A 20,163-nucleotide genomic window follows, 5' to 3' on the forward strand; every position below is an offset into this window, starting at 1 on the left:
GCTGAGGAAGACACTGAGAAAACACTGATGCAATTCTTGAAGGATTCAACATCTATGACTTCATCAAGAACCTTGCTTCAGCTTGGGGTAATATCACCAAGGAGTGTATGAATGGCATCTGAAAGAAGAAATTCAAGAGGTTTGTCCACGACTTCAAAGGATTTGCCAAGTGTGAGGAGGTTGCAAAAATCAACAAAGCTGTGATTGAGATGGCAATCAACTTTAACCTGGGAGTGGATGAGGATGACATTGAGCTCCCAGAGGTGCTTCCTGAGGAAGTGACTAATGAGGAGTTATTGGAAATGGAGCAGGAACACATAGATGAAGAAGGAGTAAGAAAAAAGGAAACCGAGAAAGAGAACCCCCAGGTAAATTCACATCAAATGGTTTAACAGAAGCCTTGCCAACCTCAACAAGCTCTTAAAAAGTTTGAAAGCATGGACCCCAACATTGAAAAGTTTTCATTAATAGAGAGGAATGTTCATGGTACATTGTCTGCTTGCAAGCAAATCTGTGATGAAAAAAAAAAAAAAAGAAACAAATCAAGCAAATTACCATGTACATATTTCTGAAAAGAGGGACACTTCTTCAAGTAGAGACTCAGGCTGGTCCTTCAAGAGGGATTCTAGAAGAAGGCATTGTTATCCTAGGAGATGACAGAAAATGTCTTTGGTGGACAGAAAATTCACAATATAATTTTGCACATTTGATTGTGTTTTATGGATTAGCACCTTACTCTTAACAATGTCTCCTAGAAGTTTCAATAATAAAAAGTGGAAGAAATTTCAGTTATTTGGATAATTAGAGTCTTTAATCAGATATTATTATTATTATTATTAGTTACCAGCTATATTATTATTACTCTCCCTTTCGTGAACACATCAGTGTTTCTCCCTTAAAAATGAAGGGAAAAATCACTTTGTCTTTCCAAGCCAGGGAGGCAACAGACACTCCTAAACCTCCCAAAGTACTCTGTGGTTTTGTGGATGACAAGATCGAATTAAATATTTTTAAATCATAGAATTCATATGAAGACATAAGCACTCATAAAGTATTATGTGGCCAAAAATAAGAGACCCCGTATTTTCCAATAGTATTTTGAATCCTTATTTCTGTTTGTTATATTAAAAAATATCTTTGATGAGTTTTTATTTTTTCTTAATGTTCATAAGCATTCAGAAAAGAAATGCTGAATTGGAATACTTCTGTGGATGGAAGAAAACAGCTCTAAAGAATATGTGAGTGTTTCTGAGTCAGTCAGTGACCCAAGTCTCCATTGCTTTTCCTCAGTCCCCAAAGCTGTCCTCCAGCTCCGTGTCAAACATGCCAATGAAACCTCACTGGGCATCATGTGGCAGACCCCTGTTGCAGAATGGGAAAAATACATCATTTCACTAGCGGACAGAAACCTCTTGCTCATCCACAAGTCACTCCCCAAAGATGCCAAAGAATTCACTTTTACTGACCTGGTGCCCGGACGAAAATACATAGCTACTGTCACCAGTATAAGTGGAGACTTAAAAAATTCATCTTCAACGAAAGGAAGAACAGGTGATATTCTTTATAAACTTTAGGCTTTAGAAGTATCCTGTCTGCTGAATTGTTTAACACTCAACTTATAAATGTTCACTAAATGCCTTTTATGTACTAGGAATTGATTTATGGATCCTTTCTGTTTTTTGTTGTTTTTTTTTTTTTTACTAATTTCAGCTCTTGTCTTTAATAGTTCCGTGTTTTGTTTTACTTTGAGTTTATTTTGCTAAAATTAAAACAGAGCAGAGAACAACCTTTCCAAGGAGTTTTGCTGCAAAGGAGAGCAGAGAAATAGGGCAGCATCTGAAAGAGAAAGTATGTTTGGAAAGAGGATTACTTTTTAATGATAGAATAAATAACATATTTTAAAAGAAAGAGGAATGGTGAGGCTATACAGAGAGGGAAGAATTGTTGTCATTATTCTCTGAAAAAGCAAGAAGTATTGGGATCTATAGCACCAGTGAAAGAATTGGCTTTGGAAAGGACATGAGTAGTAAAACTTGAGAGTCTAATGGGAGAAAGAGAGCATATGGGTGCAGATAGATAGATGTAGTGGTAGCAGTTATCTTTTGATAACTCTCATTTTCTAAGTGAAATAGGAAGCAAGGTCATCATCAAAGACATCCCTTTCCAATTTATATACTGTTGTTGTCCTGTATTTTATTTCTCTCTTCTTTTTTAATCCCACAGAAAATGTAATTATTATATCCTTAGATTGACCCACCAATTTACAAATTTTTCTTCATCTTTTCCTCCTGTATCTCAAATTCCATCTTGTATTACATTTCTTCATCTTAGAGAACATCCTTCAAATTTCTTTACTGAGTTGTTTACTGACAAACTCTCTACACTTTTGTTTTTCTGGGTATGTCTTTATATAATTCTCAACTTTGAAAAATATTTTCCCTGGGTTATAATTTTGTTGAAAGTTATTTTCTCTCAGTACAATGAAGATATTAATTGAGTCTTTCTGAAATTTATTGTTGACATTAAAGAGTTAGCTGTCAATCTAATTTTTATTTCTCTATGTGTAATCTGTTTTCTGTGATTGCTTTTAAGATCTGCTCTTTGCCTTGGATGTTCTGCTGTTTCACAGTAATGATCTAAGTGCAGGCTTCTTTTTGATTATCCTTGCTTAAGATTATTGGGATTTCTGTATTTGCAGATTAGTATCTTTCATCAATCTTGGAAATTCTCATCTATTAACTCTCTAATATTGCTCTTGCCCCTTCTCCATTCCCCCTCTGTGTCTCCTACTGGTATTCTAGAATTATATATATACTAGAAGCCCAATGCACGAAGATTCGTGCAGGAATGGGCCTTCCTTTCCCTGGCTGCCAGCACCGCCTTTCTGCTGAAGCCCCGGAGCCGCCTCTTTCTGCTCCGGCCACGTCTTCCCACACTGCCCAGAGGCCCTGAGCGGCTGGGGCAGTATGGAATGCCTGTGTCGTCGCCATGGCAATGACACAAGCGTCCTGCTTGTGTATGCAAATTAACCCACCATCTTTGTTTGGTTAATTTGCATACTCACTCCTGATTGGCTGGTGGGCGTCACGAAGGTACGGTCAATTTGCATCTTTCTCTTTCATTACTGTGTGTGTGTGTGTGTGTGTGTGTGTGTGTGTATATGTAGTCTGGTTAATTTCCTCAGCTCTTTGTTTTAGTTCATTAATTCTTTCTGTGTTTCTTTCTAAACTATTTTTAAGTCTACCCATTAAGTTTTAATAATTGATATGTTTTTCACTTTTAAACATTTTCTTTGATTCTCTTTAGTCATATTTCCATTCTCTTTCTTTATTGCTATAAGCTTATTAACACTTTTTATTTTACATTTTATATCTGACAATAATTTGAAATCTTTAGAAGTGCATTTCTGTTGCCTATTGGGTTTGTTGCCTTTTGCTCATGGCACTTTACTTCCTTAAATATTTGTGACTTTTTTACTGTAAACTCACATACTTTAGGATTTTATTCTGTGGGAACTCTTTGATGCCTTGTTTGAAAGTGGGCTTCAAAAAGAACTTTCTTTTCATTTGATTGTTTCACGTACACAGGACTACTATCAACCCAGACCTATTTTAATCTAAATTGTTACCTTGAGATCTTTTGATCATCCAGGTCTTATGAATTTAAGTTGCAAATTTACTGAAGCTGTCTTGAGGTTATGAATTCTCAGAGGAAATTTTTTCTTTACCATCTACTGTTAAAGAGATTGGGGTGATGTGGGGAGTAAAAAGGGAATATTTATTTCACTTACACTTAAAATGCAACATTTCAGGATTCTAATGTTACTTATGAGGTTCCTCAGCTGAGAAAGTCCTACACTTTGCCTCCTATTTTGTAGATCCTGCAAAGCTATAAAGTCAAAGCTTAAATGTATGTTTAAAAGATGACTTCAGGATGAAAGTCTACTTCAGTTATCCAGTTACCTCTTTATGACATACTTTTAGGTCTCTGAGAATTTCTTACCTTCTTGACAACTTATTTATGCATTTACATCTTTGTGTTTTATTCACTACATGTAGTTGTGTTGATGGGGAGGGGGGTGTCATCATCCTATCAGAAATGGAAGTCCAAGACATTGTTTTAGACTTAGGATCATTTTAATTATTCCTACCACTTACAGTGCTAGATCATATGGTAAGTATATGTTTAACTTTGTAAGCAACTGTTTTCCAATGTTGTTGTAAAATTTGACAGCCCCACCAACAATGTATGAGATTTCCAGTTCCTCCTTATCCTCAGCAGGTTTTTTGTTTTTTGTTTTTCAATTTTAGCCATTCTAATAAGTATGTAGTGGTATCTCATGTTTTCAATTTGCCTTTCCCTGATAACTAATGGTTTTGAGCACCTTTTCATACACTTATTTACCATCCATTTATCTTCTTTGGGGAAGAAGATATTTTCAAAAATTTTTTCTATGTTTGTTTCTTATAATTGAGTTTTGAGAATTCTTTATCCCAGATATAAGCCCTTAGTCAGAAATGTGCATTGAAATGTTCTCTCTCAGTCTTTGGTTTGTCTTTTCATTAATTTATTAGTGTATTTTACAGAATATACATTTTTTATTTTCATGTCTAATTTATAAGGTTTTTTTCATAGATCATGCTTTTGATATCATATCTAAGAAATTTTTGCTTTGCTTAAAATAAAGTCCCAAAGATTTTTTCCTAAAAGTTTTTATAGTTTTAGGTTTTAAATTTAGATAGTAATTTCTTTTGAGTTAAATTCTATATGTGTGTGAGATATGGGTCAATGTTTAATTCTTTGCATATGAACATCTAATAATTCCAGCGCTATTTATTAAAAAACTATCCTTTTTTGACTTAATTGCCCTTGAATCTCTGTAAAAAAATCAATTGACTATACATGTGTTGTTCTATTTCTGGACTCTCAATTCTGTTCTATTTATCTATGTGTCTGTCCTTTTGCCAGTATCACACTGTCTTCATTACTGTTGCTTTCTAGTAAGTCTTGACATTAGATGATGTTAGTCCTCCATTCTTGTTCTTTTTCAAAATTGTTTTGACATATTAATTTCTTTGCTTTACACATTAAATTTGGAATTAAAATTGAATCTTCTGATCATGTATATTAATGTTTTTTCCAGCTTTATTGAAAAATAATTGCCATACATTACTATAAGTTTATGGCATATAGTGTGATGGATTGATTTGCATATACTATTAAGTGTTTACCACAATAAGTTCAGCTAACATCCATCTTCTCCTGTAGATACAATATAAAGGAAAAATATATTCTCCTTGTGATGAGAACTCATAGAATTTACTCTCATCAAATTTTCTATATATTATATAGCAGTGTTAGCTATAGTCATCATATTGTACTTCCCTAGTATTTATTTATCTTATAACTGGAAATTTGTACCTTTTGACCATCTTTGTCCAGAATAATATTGTTTAATAATTATGTTTGTATCTAAATCCAAAATGTCAATGAATTCTGAGAAGAGTTGTGCCAGGGTCAATTACTTTGATTATCATAATTCAGGGAAGAGGCACAGAGAAGATGTATGTTGATTAAGTGCCAACTTCAAGATCTGTGTGAGAGATTTGTCAATGGATAGACTAGAAATCACAGTAGGTACCAATTAGGAAAAGGGCTCAGGTTCACAGGTTAGACACATCAGGATTTGAACCCCAAATTATTTGCTAGCACTATAATATAGACTAAATTACTTATATTTTATGATCTTTGGTTTCTTCCTCAGTAAAGGGAATAATAAAATGAACTTAATAGAGTTTTGAGTATCACACAATATAATCTCTATAAAGCATAGAGCCCATAACTGGCACACAGCAGTTATTATTATTACATGACAATATAAATTATTGTAACTTTTTCATGTATACTAATAAAAGTTCTCTTGAGAATGTGCCAGTAAAGAATTAACCGGTTTTCTAGACTACAGCTTAATCATCAGGTTGAAGGGATTTCCCAATACCAGCCATAACAACCATCAGCTCAGGTAGATGGTGTGGCTTTCAGTTCTAATGGGATAAGGGCAGATAAATATCACATTAAGTAAGTAATCTTCAAAAACAGCAGCCTTTCATTATTGAAAATTTTAAATCAAAACTGTTTAATAGGCATGGTGTCATCTCATCTTTGGATCCAAAATAATTTTGATTTCCCACATAAGCAGCTTTTTCATAATAGTATAGTCTCTGTGGGGGAGTAGTTTGCCATATGCCACAGGAAATAGAGCTGAGAGTCTATAACAAATATATATATATACATAAATATGTGTCTGTATATATATATATATATATATATATATATATATATATATATATGCATCTTCAGGACTGTCTCCATATTTTACTTATTTTTATTACACTTCCTTAGGGTGGCTAAGTATCATCTGTTTTTTCCTCTCTCTGTCTACTGTTTTAGTGCCTGCCCAAGTGACTGGCTTGCATGTGGCCAACCAAGGGACAACCAGCAGCCTATTTACTAACTGGACCCAGGCAGTGGGAGACATAGAGTTCTACCAAGTCTTACTCATCCATGAAAATGTGGTCATCAAAAATGAAAGCGTCTCCAGTGAGACTAGCACATACAGCTTCCACTCCCTCAAATCAGGCAGTCTCTACTCCGTGGTGGTAACAACAGTAAGCGGAGGGATTTCTTCCCGACAAGTGGTGGTGGAAGGAAGGACAGGTAAGAAGAGCACGTGGACCTCCAGAGTTCCATTTTTAAAATATTCTATAAACAGGTTAATTTCTGATCTTCCTAAAAGTCAAGTTTTGGTACCATCCAGAAGGTACATGTTGTTCTTCCAGGAATGGAAATGGGGGGCTAGCGGGATGAGGGAAGGAGACAATGAATTCTAAATTTTCTAAAATCTCCAATAAGTGACAGAACTCAGAAAAACTTTTGTGATGACATGATAGTCATTTGATGCCAAATCTCATCCATTATACATGATGAATTGATATTGACAGTTATATGAAAACTAGAGGCCCGGTGCAAAAATTCATGCACGGGTAGGGTCCCTTGGCCTGACCGGTGATTGGGGCCAATTGGGGCCATATCGCCCAGTCCTGATCAGGGCCAATTGGGCCCGGCCAGTTGGGGGGCAGGGGATGGGGAGGGACTGCGGGAGGTTGGCTGTGGGAGCGCACTGACCACTAGAGGGCAGCTCTTGCATTGAACATCTGCCCCCTGGTGGTTAGTACATGTCGTAGCGACTGGTCAACCGGTCGTTCGGTCGACTGGTCTTAATGGTCACTTAGGCTTTTATATATGTAGATATTTAGCTGAAGTTAATTAACTGATGATGTAAACAGTCATGCAATTTGTGTATACTATAGGACTTTATTCTGATAGCCATCAAGGGCAGTACTATTTACTGTGCACTAATTTCTGATACAATACCACAGTTATTAATTTGCAAACTACTTCTAGCCAGGGAACTCCTGAAGGGCATCCACATCTTTTCCATTTTGTACACTTGGCAGACCATAAGCTCTCAGTGAATGTCTGTGGCACTCAGCCCCAGTTAAAATAAGCCAATGATTATAGTTGACACCAGAAAGGCCATTCTCACCACAATAGCTCTTTCTAACCACAGCTGGTCCAATCCCCAGGCTTGTTGATTCCAGGAGAGGATTCTAGGTTTGTTTGTTTGTTTTTGCCACTAGAGGGCAGGAAATGCTTTGCAAAGAGAAAAAAACCCACCTCCGGTTGTGTTAGTTATTAGACTCCCCAGGAATAAATAAATTCATCACAAGAAGATCAAAGCTATGCCCAAGCCTAAGCTTTCTAGAAAAGCACTTGCATTCTTTACCATTTTACTCAGTCATCATTATTGATGAGTTTGATTCAAACTCTTTCATTTGGATTGTTAGAATGTTTGTTCCCTTTCCTACATAGGGAACATCCTGACACATTTACATCAAAATGCCTCCACTTAAAATACTTTATGATCAGCTACACCATAAAAATGCAGTAGGGCCCAGCCAGCCAGCCTGTGCCGCTCAGTGGTTGAGTGTTGACCCATGAACCAAGAGATCGTGGTTCAATTCCTGGTCAGGGCACATGCCAGGGTTACAGGCTTACTAGCATCCAAAAGGCCTCCTTGCATTTTCATTTTGGTTTGCCTTCTGATGTGAGAGCACTCAGCTTCCAGAGCATGTCTTAACCCAGCCGTGGGCAAACTACGGCCTGCGGGCCGGATCCTGCCCATTCGGCTGTTCTATCCGGCCCGCGGAGCCGAAAGAGCGGAGGGTTCTCTTGCTCTCCCCTCCGCTCCTTCACTTTGAATTTATATTAGTTCACACAAACACTCCATCCATGCTTTTGTTCCGGCCCTCCAGTCCAGTTTAAGAACCCATTGTGGCCCTCGAGTCAAAAAGTTTGCCCACCCCTGTTTATAATCAGATTTGATCTGAGTTCACACTGTTTTTTGTGTTCATGATAAATGACTCAAACTTTTTATTGTGCTTTTCTTTTAAAAATATTCTCCCCCTTTTAAAATCCTAGTCCCTTCCAGTGTGAGTGGAGTAACAGTAAACAATTCTGGTCGCAATGACTACCTCAGCATATCCTGGCTGCCAGCTCCTGGAGATGTGGATAACTATGTAGTGAACCTGTCTCATGGTGGCAAGGTGGTTCAATCCCTCATTATCGCCAAGTCCGTCAGTGAATGCTCCTTCAGCTCCCTCACCCCTGGCCGCCTCTATGATGTGACCATAACCACAAGGAGTGGGAAGTATGAAAATCATTCCTTCAGCCAAGATCGAACCGGTAAGTCTATGAGAAGGTACAGGCTCTAAAAGAGCCAGCTTACTATGTGGCTCAGACATCCTAAATCTGCAGTATTTCTGTAATCCTGGGAGAAAAGGCCAATGAGGTCACAAAAATTGTTACAGAGTCATCATATTTTGACACAAGAAACACCTATGTGAGGAGAAATTACCATCAGGGTAAGATGAACAACACTTTCATGGCTAGAATTCATATTATATTCAAACACAGTAACAGGTTTTACTGTTTAGAGAGTACTTTTTGGTTGCTAGACCATGGCTTTATATTTGTTAACTACCTTAACCCTTAAAAATTCTTTATTGAGGTAATAGTTGTTATTATTACTCCCATTTTATTTTTTATTTTTTGTTCTTGTTAATCCTCACCCAAGGATATTTTTTTCCCACTGATTTTTAGAGATAGTGGAAGGGAGGGGGAGAGACAGAGAGAGAAACATCAATGTGAGAGAGACACATTGATTGGTTGCCTCCTGCACACGCCAGGGATGGAGCCTGCAACCAAGGTACATGCCCTTCACTGGAATCAAATGCGCAACCATGCAGTCCAAGGGCCAAAGCTCTACCTCTGAGCCAAACTGGATAGGGCTATTATTCTCATTTTAGAGATCAGGAAACCAAAATTAAGGTTAAGTAACTTGGCTATGTTTAACTTGTTAACTAGCCAGTGCATTTAAAATCCTAGCTTTAAACCCAGTTTTGAATGACTCCAGAGCCTACTAAATTCTTTTTTCTTTTAAATTTAGATTCTTTATTATTTAAAGTATTATATATGTCTTTTTTTCTCCCCATTGATCTCTCCCTGGCTACTCCCCCACCCCCAGCACATGCCCTCAACCCCTACTGTCTGTGTCCATTGCTTATGCTTATATCCATGCATACAAGTCCTTTGGTTGATCTCTTACCCCCCCACCCTCACCCCCACCCCTCCACCTTCCCTCAGAGGTTTAATGGTTTATTTGATGCTTCTCTGTCTCTGGATCTATTTTGTTCATCAGTTTATGTTGTTCATTATATTCCACAAATGAGTGAGATCATGTGATATTTCTCTTTCTCTACTAAGTTTTTCATCCTGAAATCCTTCCTGAAATGTCTGTTGGTCAAGACCACTGTTCATCCTTTTTTACACAGGGTGAAAATGTGAACCTTTATAGTTCTGGGACCAGGAACAAAATTTTAGCAAAGGCAATGAATGCCAGGTTTCGGCTGTTCTGGAAAGAACTAAATTTAGACAGCTAGCATTTCCCCAATATACTTTTTTTTTTTTTTTAAGAGTAGTTTGTTGATTTTTAGAGAGGAAGGGAGAGGGAGAGAGAGAGAAACATCGATGTGAGAACACAGCATCAATTAGCTGCCTCCTGCTGGCCCCCTACTGGAAATTGAACCTGCAACCCAGGCATGTGCCCTGACCGGAAATCGAACCAGCAACATTTTGGTGCAGGGGCCGATGCCAACCAACTGAGCCACATGGGCCAGGGCCACAATATGATTTTGCTTCCTGGGGTTTACAGCTGAGATTTCTGCTTATGGTTGACATTAATATTTGTCAAATCTTTCCTGCTGAGCTATGAGTTGATATTTTCATTTTAAAATGTCAGTTTTTCTATGCGATCTGGAAAAATTAACAACATTCTATGACTTCACACATGGTCTGAATCTAGTAGGCACTCAAATGTTTGATGAATCAGAATTCACTTAGATCAGGGATTTTCACCTGGTGCTCCATGTGTAGACTTTAGTAATGCAGTAATCCCAGAAATCGTCCCTGAAGTTGTTGGGGATAGGGAAGGTATGTACATTTGCGGGGGAGTGCATGGTTTCTTTCAGATTCTCATAGTTTCTGTGACCTCAAAAAGGATCAAGAACCACGATTTACATTGTTAGATCATGCTAGCTTTGAAAGTGTTTGCAGAACAGTCTAATCCCATCTCAGTTGTAGATAAAGTCCCAGAGAGAAACTGGCTTCTCCATAGTCACATGGTTGACCAGTAGTCAAGTTCAACCTGCCTCCAGCACTATTTCCATTACATCTTGCGATCCCTGAAAGCACTAGTCAGGGATACAGAGATATTCCCTACCCTCAAATGATTTAAAAATCTAAATATACTGATAATCACAATAATGTCTTAAACCTGAAAAAGCAGATTTTCATTCACAAAGCAGCCTGACGTCAGTGTCTTATGTTGATCAACTTGGAGCCTAAAAATTCACCAAAAATTAAAGGATATGCCAACCAACAACTAACTCCTTGCTTCCCCTCAGTATCAATTCATGAATGTTTCCTATGCATCTGACCTTTACATTGCAAGACCTTTTGCTAAGATTGTTTTTAAACACAAGAAAAAATGATTCTTTTTCAAAGCACCCTCTTGAAAAAAGAGGGTGCTGCATCAGCATGAACTTGGATTTGGTGCACGACTAATCAAGGCAAACCATTAACGCTGACAAATCAGTTCAACTGGAGAGTCATGTCTGAGCTACTGTCTTGTTGATTTGAGCTGATTGTCTCAATGTTCTTTTCTAATGTCCTTGTTCTACATTTCGGATGAAAATATCAATATTTCTAATTCTGTATCACATCACCTCACTGTGCAGCAAGGCGAGTCTCACAAATTACCTCCAGTTCCACCTGGAGAGCCCCTTATTGCCTTAGCATGGTATTCATTGATGTTTCTTTTGATAATAGTTGCTTTGCCTTCAATAAATTGCTTGGATCATTGACCTTTCTTAACCCATGCATTCAACATCACTTCAGAATTTCTCCTCCTTAACTCTGTGATAACTAAATTCTAGCAACACTGTCATTGGTTTCAGGTAAATATCTTGAAAAAAGCATACCTATCTATGGTGAGATTTATTCCAATACAAAAACTAACCAGTACACATAAGCCAACAAAGGATAGTAGTGCAACTTGTAGGTGTGAGAAACATCATGAAAAATGTAGCTTAGCCGAAACCGGTTTGGCTCAATGGATAGAGCGTCGGCCTGCGGACTGAAGGGTCCCGGGTTCGATTCCGGTCAAGGGCATGTACCTTGGTTGCGGGCACATCCCCAGTGGGAGGTGTGCAGGAGGCAGCTGATTGATGTTTCTCTCTCATCGATGTTTCTAGCTCTCTATCCCTCTCCCTTACTCTCTGTAAAAAATCAATAAAATATATTTTTTTAAAAAAAATGTAGCTTAGATGCCAAAATACTGACATTTAATGAGATACCTCTCTCACACACAAGTGGAAGAGAAGACTTGGACGTAGGCTGGGCATGTGGCCAGAGCAGAAATCCCTGATTTACCAAACACAGACAGAGGCCACACAGACCTAAATGACATGCTAGTGTTGGGATACAAGTTTAGTACTCTGGATCTGAGTTCATACCTCTTTCCAATGCTCCGTCTCATATATTTATAATATCCAGTTATAGCCACATAGTAATAACCTACTGTTGAGTTAAAATACAGCCCAAAGGATAAATTAGAATACCCTTAATATTATGCTCTAAATACAGATTTTAAATTGTTCCTGTTAACAAGTGTTTATTGATTGATCAATTGAGAAAAAAACCCACAGGTACACAGAATTGTATTTTCGTTTATATATTTATGGGGGCGGGAGGAAATCTCAGGTGCACAAAATTGGATTAATCATAATTCTTGGTTCTTATTTTTAGGCAGTTAACTTAATTTAGACAAAAATTTTGATAAGTTAATATGTACCTGAAATAAAAACTAGAAACCTGACACTAATCTATGTCAGATAAGGTGGTTCCCACTTCACTAGTCGATCCCAAGATAACCATCAACTTGACTCCAATTTTCATCTCTTTCTTGCTTCCCACCTTGCATATTTTATTATTTGTTGTTCTAAAATTATAGGTTTTTAAATTTTCAGTTGTTCTAACATAAAAAAATGTATATTTTATGAAGTATATAATCTTTTGGGACTTAGGTCTTTTTAACTTAATAGTATATTGATAAGTCATTCAGATTTGTGTTTTAATGTTAAGAGCAAGAAATCTATATTTTTTGTGTTTTGAGTTAAGAATAAATTAATTATGACTGCTATATACCAGTTCATTCATCTAATCTCCTGTGGATGGGCATTCTCTCTCACATTTGGTTTTATCAGGCTTTTTAATTTTACTGATCAAATCTATTTAAGATATATTTTTCCATGGCCCGGACTTATATTTCCTTGATCACCAATGATGTTGGACATACCTTCATGTATTAATCATATGTGTTTCCTCTTCCACTTTTCTTTTGGATTGTTTATACTCTTCTTGGTGACTTTTTATCATGTCTTGAATCACCAAGGTATGTTGAAATTACTAATATCATCGCCATCATTCATATTAATAATCAGTTACCATGTTTAATGTTCTATTTTGGGCATGACATTCTGTGTAGGCTAAAAACAGGATTAGAATTAATTCATCAGATTCTTTTTAAAAATCCATTTAATCATTCCAACGTGTATAACAGCCTTTTCCCTTCAGAAATGTGTGATTTAAAGGTCTAAGACTTTTATTTAAAATGCACACAATAAAAATCTCCTCACTTTCTCATGTTGTCCCAGGTTCTTATCTGTGATCAATTGCTCACTAAGAATCAGTAAATCTTGAGCAGTTCTCTGTTCTGTTTTCAGTGCCTGACAAGGTCCAAGGAGTCAGTATTAGCAACTCGGCCAGGAGTGACTATTTAAAGGTATCCTGGGTGCATGCCACAGGAGACTTGGATCACTATGAAGTCACCATTAAAAACAAAAACAACTTCATTCAAACGAAGAGCATTCCCAAGTCTGAAAATGAGTGTGTATTTGTTAAGCTAGTTCCTGGACGGTTGTACAGTGTCACTGTTAGTACAAAAAGTGGACAATACGAAGCCAGTGAACAAGGGAATGGGAGAACAAGTAAGTGGAAAGATTGCAAAATTTGATGGTTGGTTGGGTCTTGAAGGTTACTAAGTAAATAATTTATCTGAACTTTGAATTTTCTCTACTTAGTTATCAATAAATTACATTCCCAGTAAGTCTCACTCAGAGCTAACATCGTTTAGCCCAGCCATGGCCTACAATTATAGGATATTTATTGGAAGATAAAAGCAAGTATACTTGGCAAGCAAGAAGGCCAAATGTCCCATTTTTCTTCTCTGTCCTCTTGCATTGTGCATTGTGACATTTAAAGTTCTGGACATTTTGTTTTATCTTATGATTGAGATCATAACTCATTTTACAATTAGATTCCACCAACATTTAGCATATAAGATTTATGTCAGGAAAATAACTGCAATTTTAACAGTAGCTTTTCAATTTTTCTTGTTTAATTATGCATGAAGTAATTTAAGTGGCTTATGTGGGGAAGGGTGATGTTTGCCAGTTCCTTGAATGTGATTCATAAATTATTGTGTAGGTAAACTTTGATCAGTCACTTTCCTGAAGTGTCTTCTAATACTCCTCCCTAGTCCCAGAGCCTGTTAAGGATCTAACATTGCGGAATAGAAGCACTGAAGACCTTCTCGTGACTTGGTCACGAGCTGATGGGGATGTCGACCAGTATGAGATTCAACTGCTCTTCAATGACATGAAAGTATTTCCTTCTTTTCACCTTGGAAATACCGCAACCGAGTATCGCTTCACCTCCCTAACACCAGGGCGCCAGTATAAAATTCTCTTGTTGACGATCAGTGGAGATGTACAGCAGTCAGCCTTCATTGAGGGCTTCACGGGTAATTGGGAATATGCATCTTGAACCTGACTAGTTATAGCAGTGTACAGTTGGCCCTTGAACAACATAGGTTTGAACTACGTGGATCCATTTATATGCAGATTTTTTTCAATAAATATATTGGAAATTTTTTTTATTTTCTTACTACCATGAAGCAGTGATATCTGTTATTCTAGGCTACCATAACACCATGATATTTCTGCTTCTTCATTATCAATGAATGAATCATTACACCTGTAAATAATATTAATTTTTTCACATTATTTTCTCATTTCTGATGTCTATTCTTAGTAGTATATATAACATTTACAGAGTTTTGTGTCACATAAGACAGTATTGATTCAGGTGCTGACAAACTAGACAATTCATCTTGTAAACAGATGGCATAAACTTACGGTATCAATACATACAGTAAGTATTATAAATGTATTTTAATTTTCTTAATATTTTTCTCTAGCTTACTTTATTATAGTAATATAGTACATAATACATATAACATACAAAATATGAGCTAATCAACTGTTTATGTTATTAGTAAGACTTCCAATGAATAATAGGCTACTAGCAGTTAAGTTTTGGGGGAATCAAAAGTTATATGCACACTTTCAGCTGCATAAGAAAGGGGTAGTGTCAGTGCCCCTAACTCCTACCTTGTTCAACAGTCAACTGTGCTGTAAGTGTAACTATATTTGTTGCTTGGATATCACTTCTTTGGAAATTTATTAATAGTGTTGCTATAATAGTTAATGTTTATTAACAGTTTACTATGAACCAGACCCACAGCAAAGCACCATTCTGTTCAATCCTCACAACTTTATGGGATGGTTGCTATTATTATCATTACCATTTTTCTGATGAGGAAACAAACTTACAGAGGTTAAGCAATTTGCCTATAGTCCCACAGCTGGTGAATGAGAAAAGCAAGACTTGGACCAAGGCAATCTAGCCCCTTGCTCTATTACTGGCATCATTCACTTCTACTCACTGGCTGAGATGCCACTCTAAACTTCCCTCATTAACTTCAGTTCAGGCAGAAGAGTCAGAGAAAGATGGTAAATTGATACCAGTTTTTTCTATGTATGTGCTTTCAGTAGATGCCAGAACATAAGAAGCACAAAAACTTTGGTTGAAATTCCCACAGTTCATTAGTGATGACTTTTTAATTTATTTTCTTTTTCAGTTCCTAGCACTGTTAAAAATATTCACGTCTCTCCCAACGGGGCGACAGATAGCCTGACAGTGAACTGGACTCCTGGTGGGGGCGATGTTGATTCCTACACAGTGTCCGCATTCAGGCAGAACCAAAAGATTGAATCTCAGACTATCCCCAAGCACATCTCCGAGCACACGTTCCACAGACTAGAGGCTGGAGAGCAATACCAGATTGTGGTTGCTTCGGTCAGCGGGTCCCTGAGGAACCAGATAGATGCGCTCAGCCGGACAGGTAAGTGTCCACCTGGAGAAGGGCTGAATTGGTCTCCATAATGGGACAATGGATGTGCTTAGTAACTCACAAATCAAAAATACCCAAATTTAAAACCACCTAAATTTGTACAATTCAATATGGTTTTAAGAGCCTTTCTCATATTTCTTTGCATTTTTCTTTCTTAATGGAGATTTTCAAAACAAATGAAAGGTAATTAGGAACCAAATCATTTGAATAAATTTTTAACTTGCTAAAGCCTTTAAAATTTTAACAAGCAGACTTCTATAATTATGCATTTTTCAAAATATTATCCCTTTCTCAAAATTCCTTTTTAAGAAAAAAATATACCTATGCCATCTACTTCACTTGTGATAGCTAAAGAACAAGTAATAAATCCATGAATAATGTATATGTTTACTTATATTACTATCACTATTAATATATTACTTTCAAAACCAAAATCACCTGCAAGCCCACCTGCTACATGCCAGACATCTATCCTATATAATAAAAGCCCAGTGACCATAATGGCATAAAGACTGGAACGACTGCTTGACCAGTCGCTATGAGGTGCATTGACCACCTCTCGCTCCCTCCCCCAATGCCCGCAGGCTCCAATCGCAGGATGGTAAATGGGGAACCACAGGGAACCGGGGTGGGTGGCAGTGGGGTGGGTGGTGGCCGGGTGGGACTGGGGACTGACGAGCAGGCAGAAGATGGCCCTGATGGCAGGCTAGGCTTAGGGACTCTATCCATACACAATTTTGTGCGCTGGGCCTCTAGTATATATATAAAAGCCTAAGTGACTGTTATGACCAAACCATCGGAACAACCGGTCGACCCGTCGCTATGATGCGCACTGACCACCAGGGGCAGATGCTCAACACAGGAGCTGCCCCTGGTGGTCAGTGCACTCCCACAGCCAACCTCCCGTGGCTCCTCCCACTCTGGCTGGCCAACCTCCTGCAGCCCTCCCTCTGGGCCCTGATCCAGGGGCTGGCCAGCCAACCTCCCACAGTCCCTACCCCCTGCCAGCCAGCCTCCCCTGATAGGCCCTGATCAGGGGGCCAGCCAACCCCCTGATAGGCCTCGATCGCCGGCCAGGCCAAGGGACCCCACCCATGCACAAATTCATGCACCGGGCCTCTAGTTTAAAATTCTCTCTAGTCACACTACCTGGTAGAGGATCATCATCTCTACTTTAACAATAGGAAAGTAAGGCTAGAAAGTTTATGAAACATTATCTAAATACATGTAATAAGATCTAGAGCTATATTTCAAATCTAGATCTGTCTGTCTCCAAAACTCATGCTCTCTCTACTGTGACACATTACTTCTTAGGTGTCTTCCTTTCTCATAACCATTTATTTAGTTGTGGGGCCTGAGCCTTACTATGTCTCCAATTGACACATTTCCCACCATGTGTCAATCACTGTGCTAGAAAATGGGAATTCAGTAGCAAGATAATGCCCTTGACTCAAGAAACTTATAAGCTAGTGAAGGAGACCAAGAAGTAAAAAGGCAATGATGGTATAACATGGTAAATGCTAAAATAAAAATGATTATGGGGTACTATAGGAGCAAACAGAAAGAGTCAGGGAAGGCTGCCAGGAGGAAGTAATAGTTAAACAGACACTAAGAAGTCATCCTGATGAAGCAAAACCTTGGCACACTGGGGACCCTTACACTGTTTAGTATGCTAGAATAAAGAATGTGAGCCATGTGGCCAAGGAAGTAGACAAATCAAATTGTGAAGGACCTTGTATGCCTTGTGAAGGTGTTCAGAATTATGGAGAGCCATTGAAGGGTCATCAGCATGGGTGTACTATGAGAACATGCTAGATACATGTGTAGTTTGAAACTGAGAGGTAAGGAATCAAAGGGACTGGTCAAGTGACTTCTAATAATGTATGAGAGAGATGATATTGTCTTAGGGTAGTGGTATCAGACAAGGTGAGAAGTAGAGAGATCCAAGAGAAATAAGATTAGGAGACAGAAATTATAAGATTAATGCTTAATTATATGTAGAAGGGTAAGAGTTTCTTACTTAGCCAAGAGATAGAATCAAAAAACAGTAAGAAAATTATGGGAGGGAGATGAGGAGTCCAATTTAGGCATCTTGAGAGTTGGACATCTGTGGAACATCCAGAGAGAGATGTTATTTGCAAAAATAGAAGACAGGTCTGAAATATGAGCCTAAGACAGAAAATATTATTAACAAATAACACTGTTTTGCCTTTCACATCAAGAGCCATAGTACAAATACTATTATATACTACCACTTAGGTCAAGGTTTGAAGCTTTGACTTGAGTTAATCTTTGGAATAAATGTCCAAACAAGCAACTATATATTCCAAACTATATTCATTGAAGGTAAATTTGTTGAGCATTCTTGCACTCTCTAGAAAAATACATATACATCACTCTGCATATTTATCAGTGTCACTTCTATGAATTATTCTACTTGTTTGACTTCAAGAACCTGTCTAAATTCAGAGAAAGAAATGGAAAATCAAAGCAGTCCTACAGATAATTCAGGACAAGAAATATTTTCTCCTAAGGGAACATGGAAAGTGTCAATGCAATAATGAGGCATCACCTTCTATCTGCAGTTGCTTTAGGAGACTTTTTCTCAACTGGTTACTTTATCCTAAATGACGAAACCTGTTTCTTTTCTTCCTTTGCAGTCCCAGCATCTGTCCAGGGAATAATTGCAGACAATGTATACAGCAGTCATTCCTTAATAGTAAGTTGGCAAAAAGCCGTTGGTGTGGCAGACAGATATGATATCCTACTTCTAAATGAAAATGGGATTCTTCTGAGTAACACATCAAAACCAGCCACCACGAAGCAGCACAAATTTGAAGACCTGACACCAGGAAAGAAATACAAGATACAGATCCTCACTGTCAGCGGAGGCCTCTTTAGCAAGGAAGCCCAGACAGAAGGCCGAACAGGTAATTCACACAACCTGATGTTTTGTGTGAGATAGCTCCTTGTCTGCTATTCCTTGAGAACAGTAGCTTCAGAGGGATGAAGCAACATGGGGAGATCACATATATTTCTTGACACCATAGGAATGGAGACATGATTGACCACGTCCACATCAGCTGGCCTGTGGACACAATTTTCAGCCGCCCACCATACTCCAATTTAGATTTTTCATGAAAACTGTCTCTATTAGTTTCCTATGGCTGCTAGGGTAAATTACCACAAATTTGGCATCTTAAAACAGTATCAACTTATTATATTATAGCTCTGGAGGTCAGAATCTGAAGATGGGTCTTATGGAGCTGCAATCAAGGTGTTAGCAGGGTTGTGTTTCTTCTAGAGACTTTAGGGGAGAATCTATTCCCGCCCTTATCTCTTCTAGAGGTCACTCAGGTTCCTTGGCTCATGGCTTCCTTCCAGCAGTGGTAATACCCCAACCTCTGTGCCTGTCACCAGATCTCCTTCTTTACTCTTCTGCCTCCCTCTTCCATATTTGACTCTTGGGATTACATTGGTCACCACCCAGATAATCCAGGATAAGCTCTCCATCTCAAGATCCTTAATTTAATCACACCCACAAAGTCCCTTTGGCCACATAAGTAATAAATACATAGGTTCTGAGGATTAAGACGGGGACATCTTTGGAGGCCATTACTCAGGCAGCTCTGGTCTAATTGACTACTTCTTTATTGAGGACCTGTGTCTGAAAGGGGGGGTGATGGGGAAAGGGACATGAAGATGAATTAGGCATACTTCTTGTCCTGGAAGAGCTGACTGATCAGTGGGCGAGACAGACCATAGAAAAATAATGACAATGCATTGTGATAAGGGTGTTGGGTAAGAGAGGAATGTCGGACATAAAGGGGAGCCTGGGGGTTGGATGGAATTGGGAAGTCTTCGTAAGAGGGACATTTCAGTACTGTCATGAAGGATGAAACAGTACTCCCCAGGGAGAGGAGGCAGACAGACACCCTGACACCATGTGCAGACAGATTATCCCGCGCCAAGACAGAGGTGTGAGAAGCAACAGTGAGGCTTTATGGAGGGGTGAGGTGTGTGTTGCAGGATGGGGAGTGAGGCTAAAAAGGCAGGATGGGGCCAGGTTAGACAGTACCTGGTACGCCTTTCCCAGGAGCTTACTTTTCATCTTATAAGCAGTGAGGAAGCAATAAAAGTTTTTCAGTCAGAGAATGAATGTTTTGTAC

The 20,163-nt window shown here is 38.3% G+C and overlaps 1 protein-coding gene across 2 annotated transcripts in view; it reads left to right on the forward strand.

Annotated features, from left to right (window-relative positions):
• PTPRB (protein tyrosine phosphatase receptor type B) overlaps positions 1–20,163 on the forward strand; it is a 119,131-nt gene that overhangs the window by 44,833 nt on the left and 54,135 nt on the right. For both annotated transcript variants that reach the window (XM_080660472.1, XM_080660471.1), the window contains 7 exons: positions 1,291–1,551; positions 6,451–6,717; positions 8,542–8,805; positions 13,464–13,727; positions 14,279–14,542; positions 15,722–15,985; positions 18,655–18,924. In XM_080660472.1, the coding sequence (XP_080516598.1) occupies positions 1,291–1,551; positions 6,451–6,717; positions 8,542–8,805; positions 13,464–13,727; positions 14,279–14,542; positions 15,722–15,985; positions 18,655–18,924 (1,854 nt within the window). The remainder of the gene's footprint in view (positions 1–1,290; positions 1,552–6,450; positions 6,718–8,541; positions 8,806–13,463; positions 13,728–14,278; positions 14,543–15,721; positions 15,986–18,654; positions 18,925–20,163) is intronic.

This window comes from Plecotus auritus, assembly GCF_963455305.1.
Source record: "Plecotus auritus genome assembly, chromosome: 3".
In the NCBI taxonomy this organism is placed as follows: domain Eukaryota; kingdom Metazoa; phylum Chordata; class Mammalia; order Chiroptera; family Vespertilionidae; genus Plecotus; species Plecotus auritus.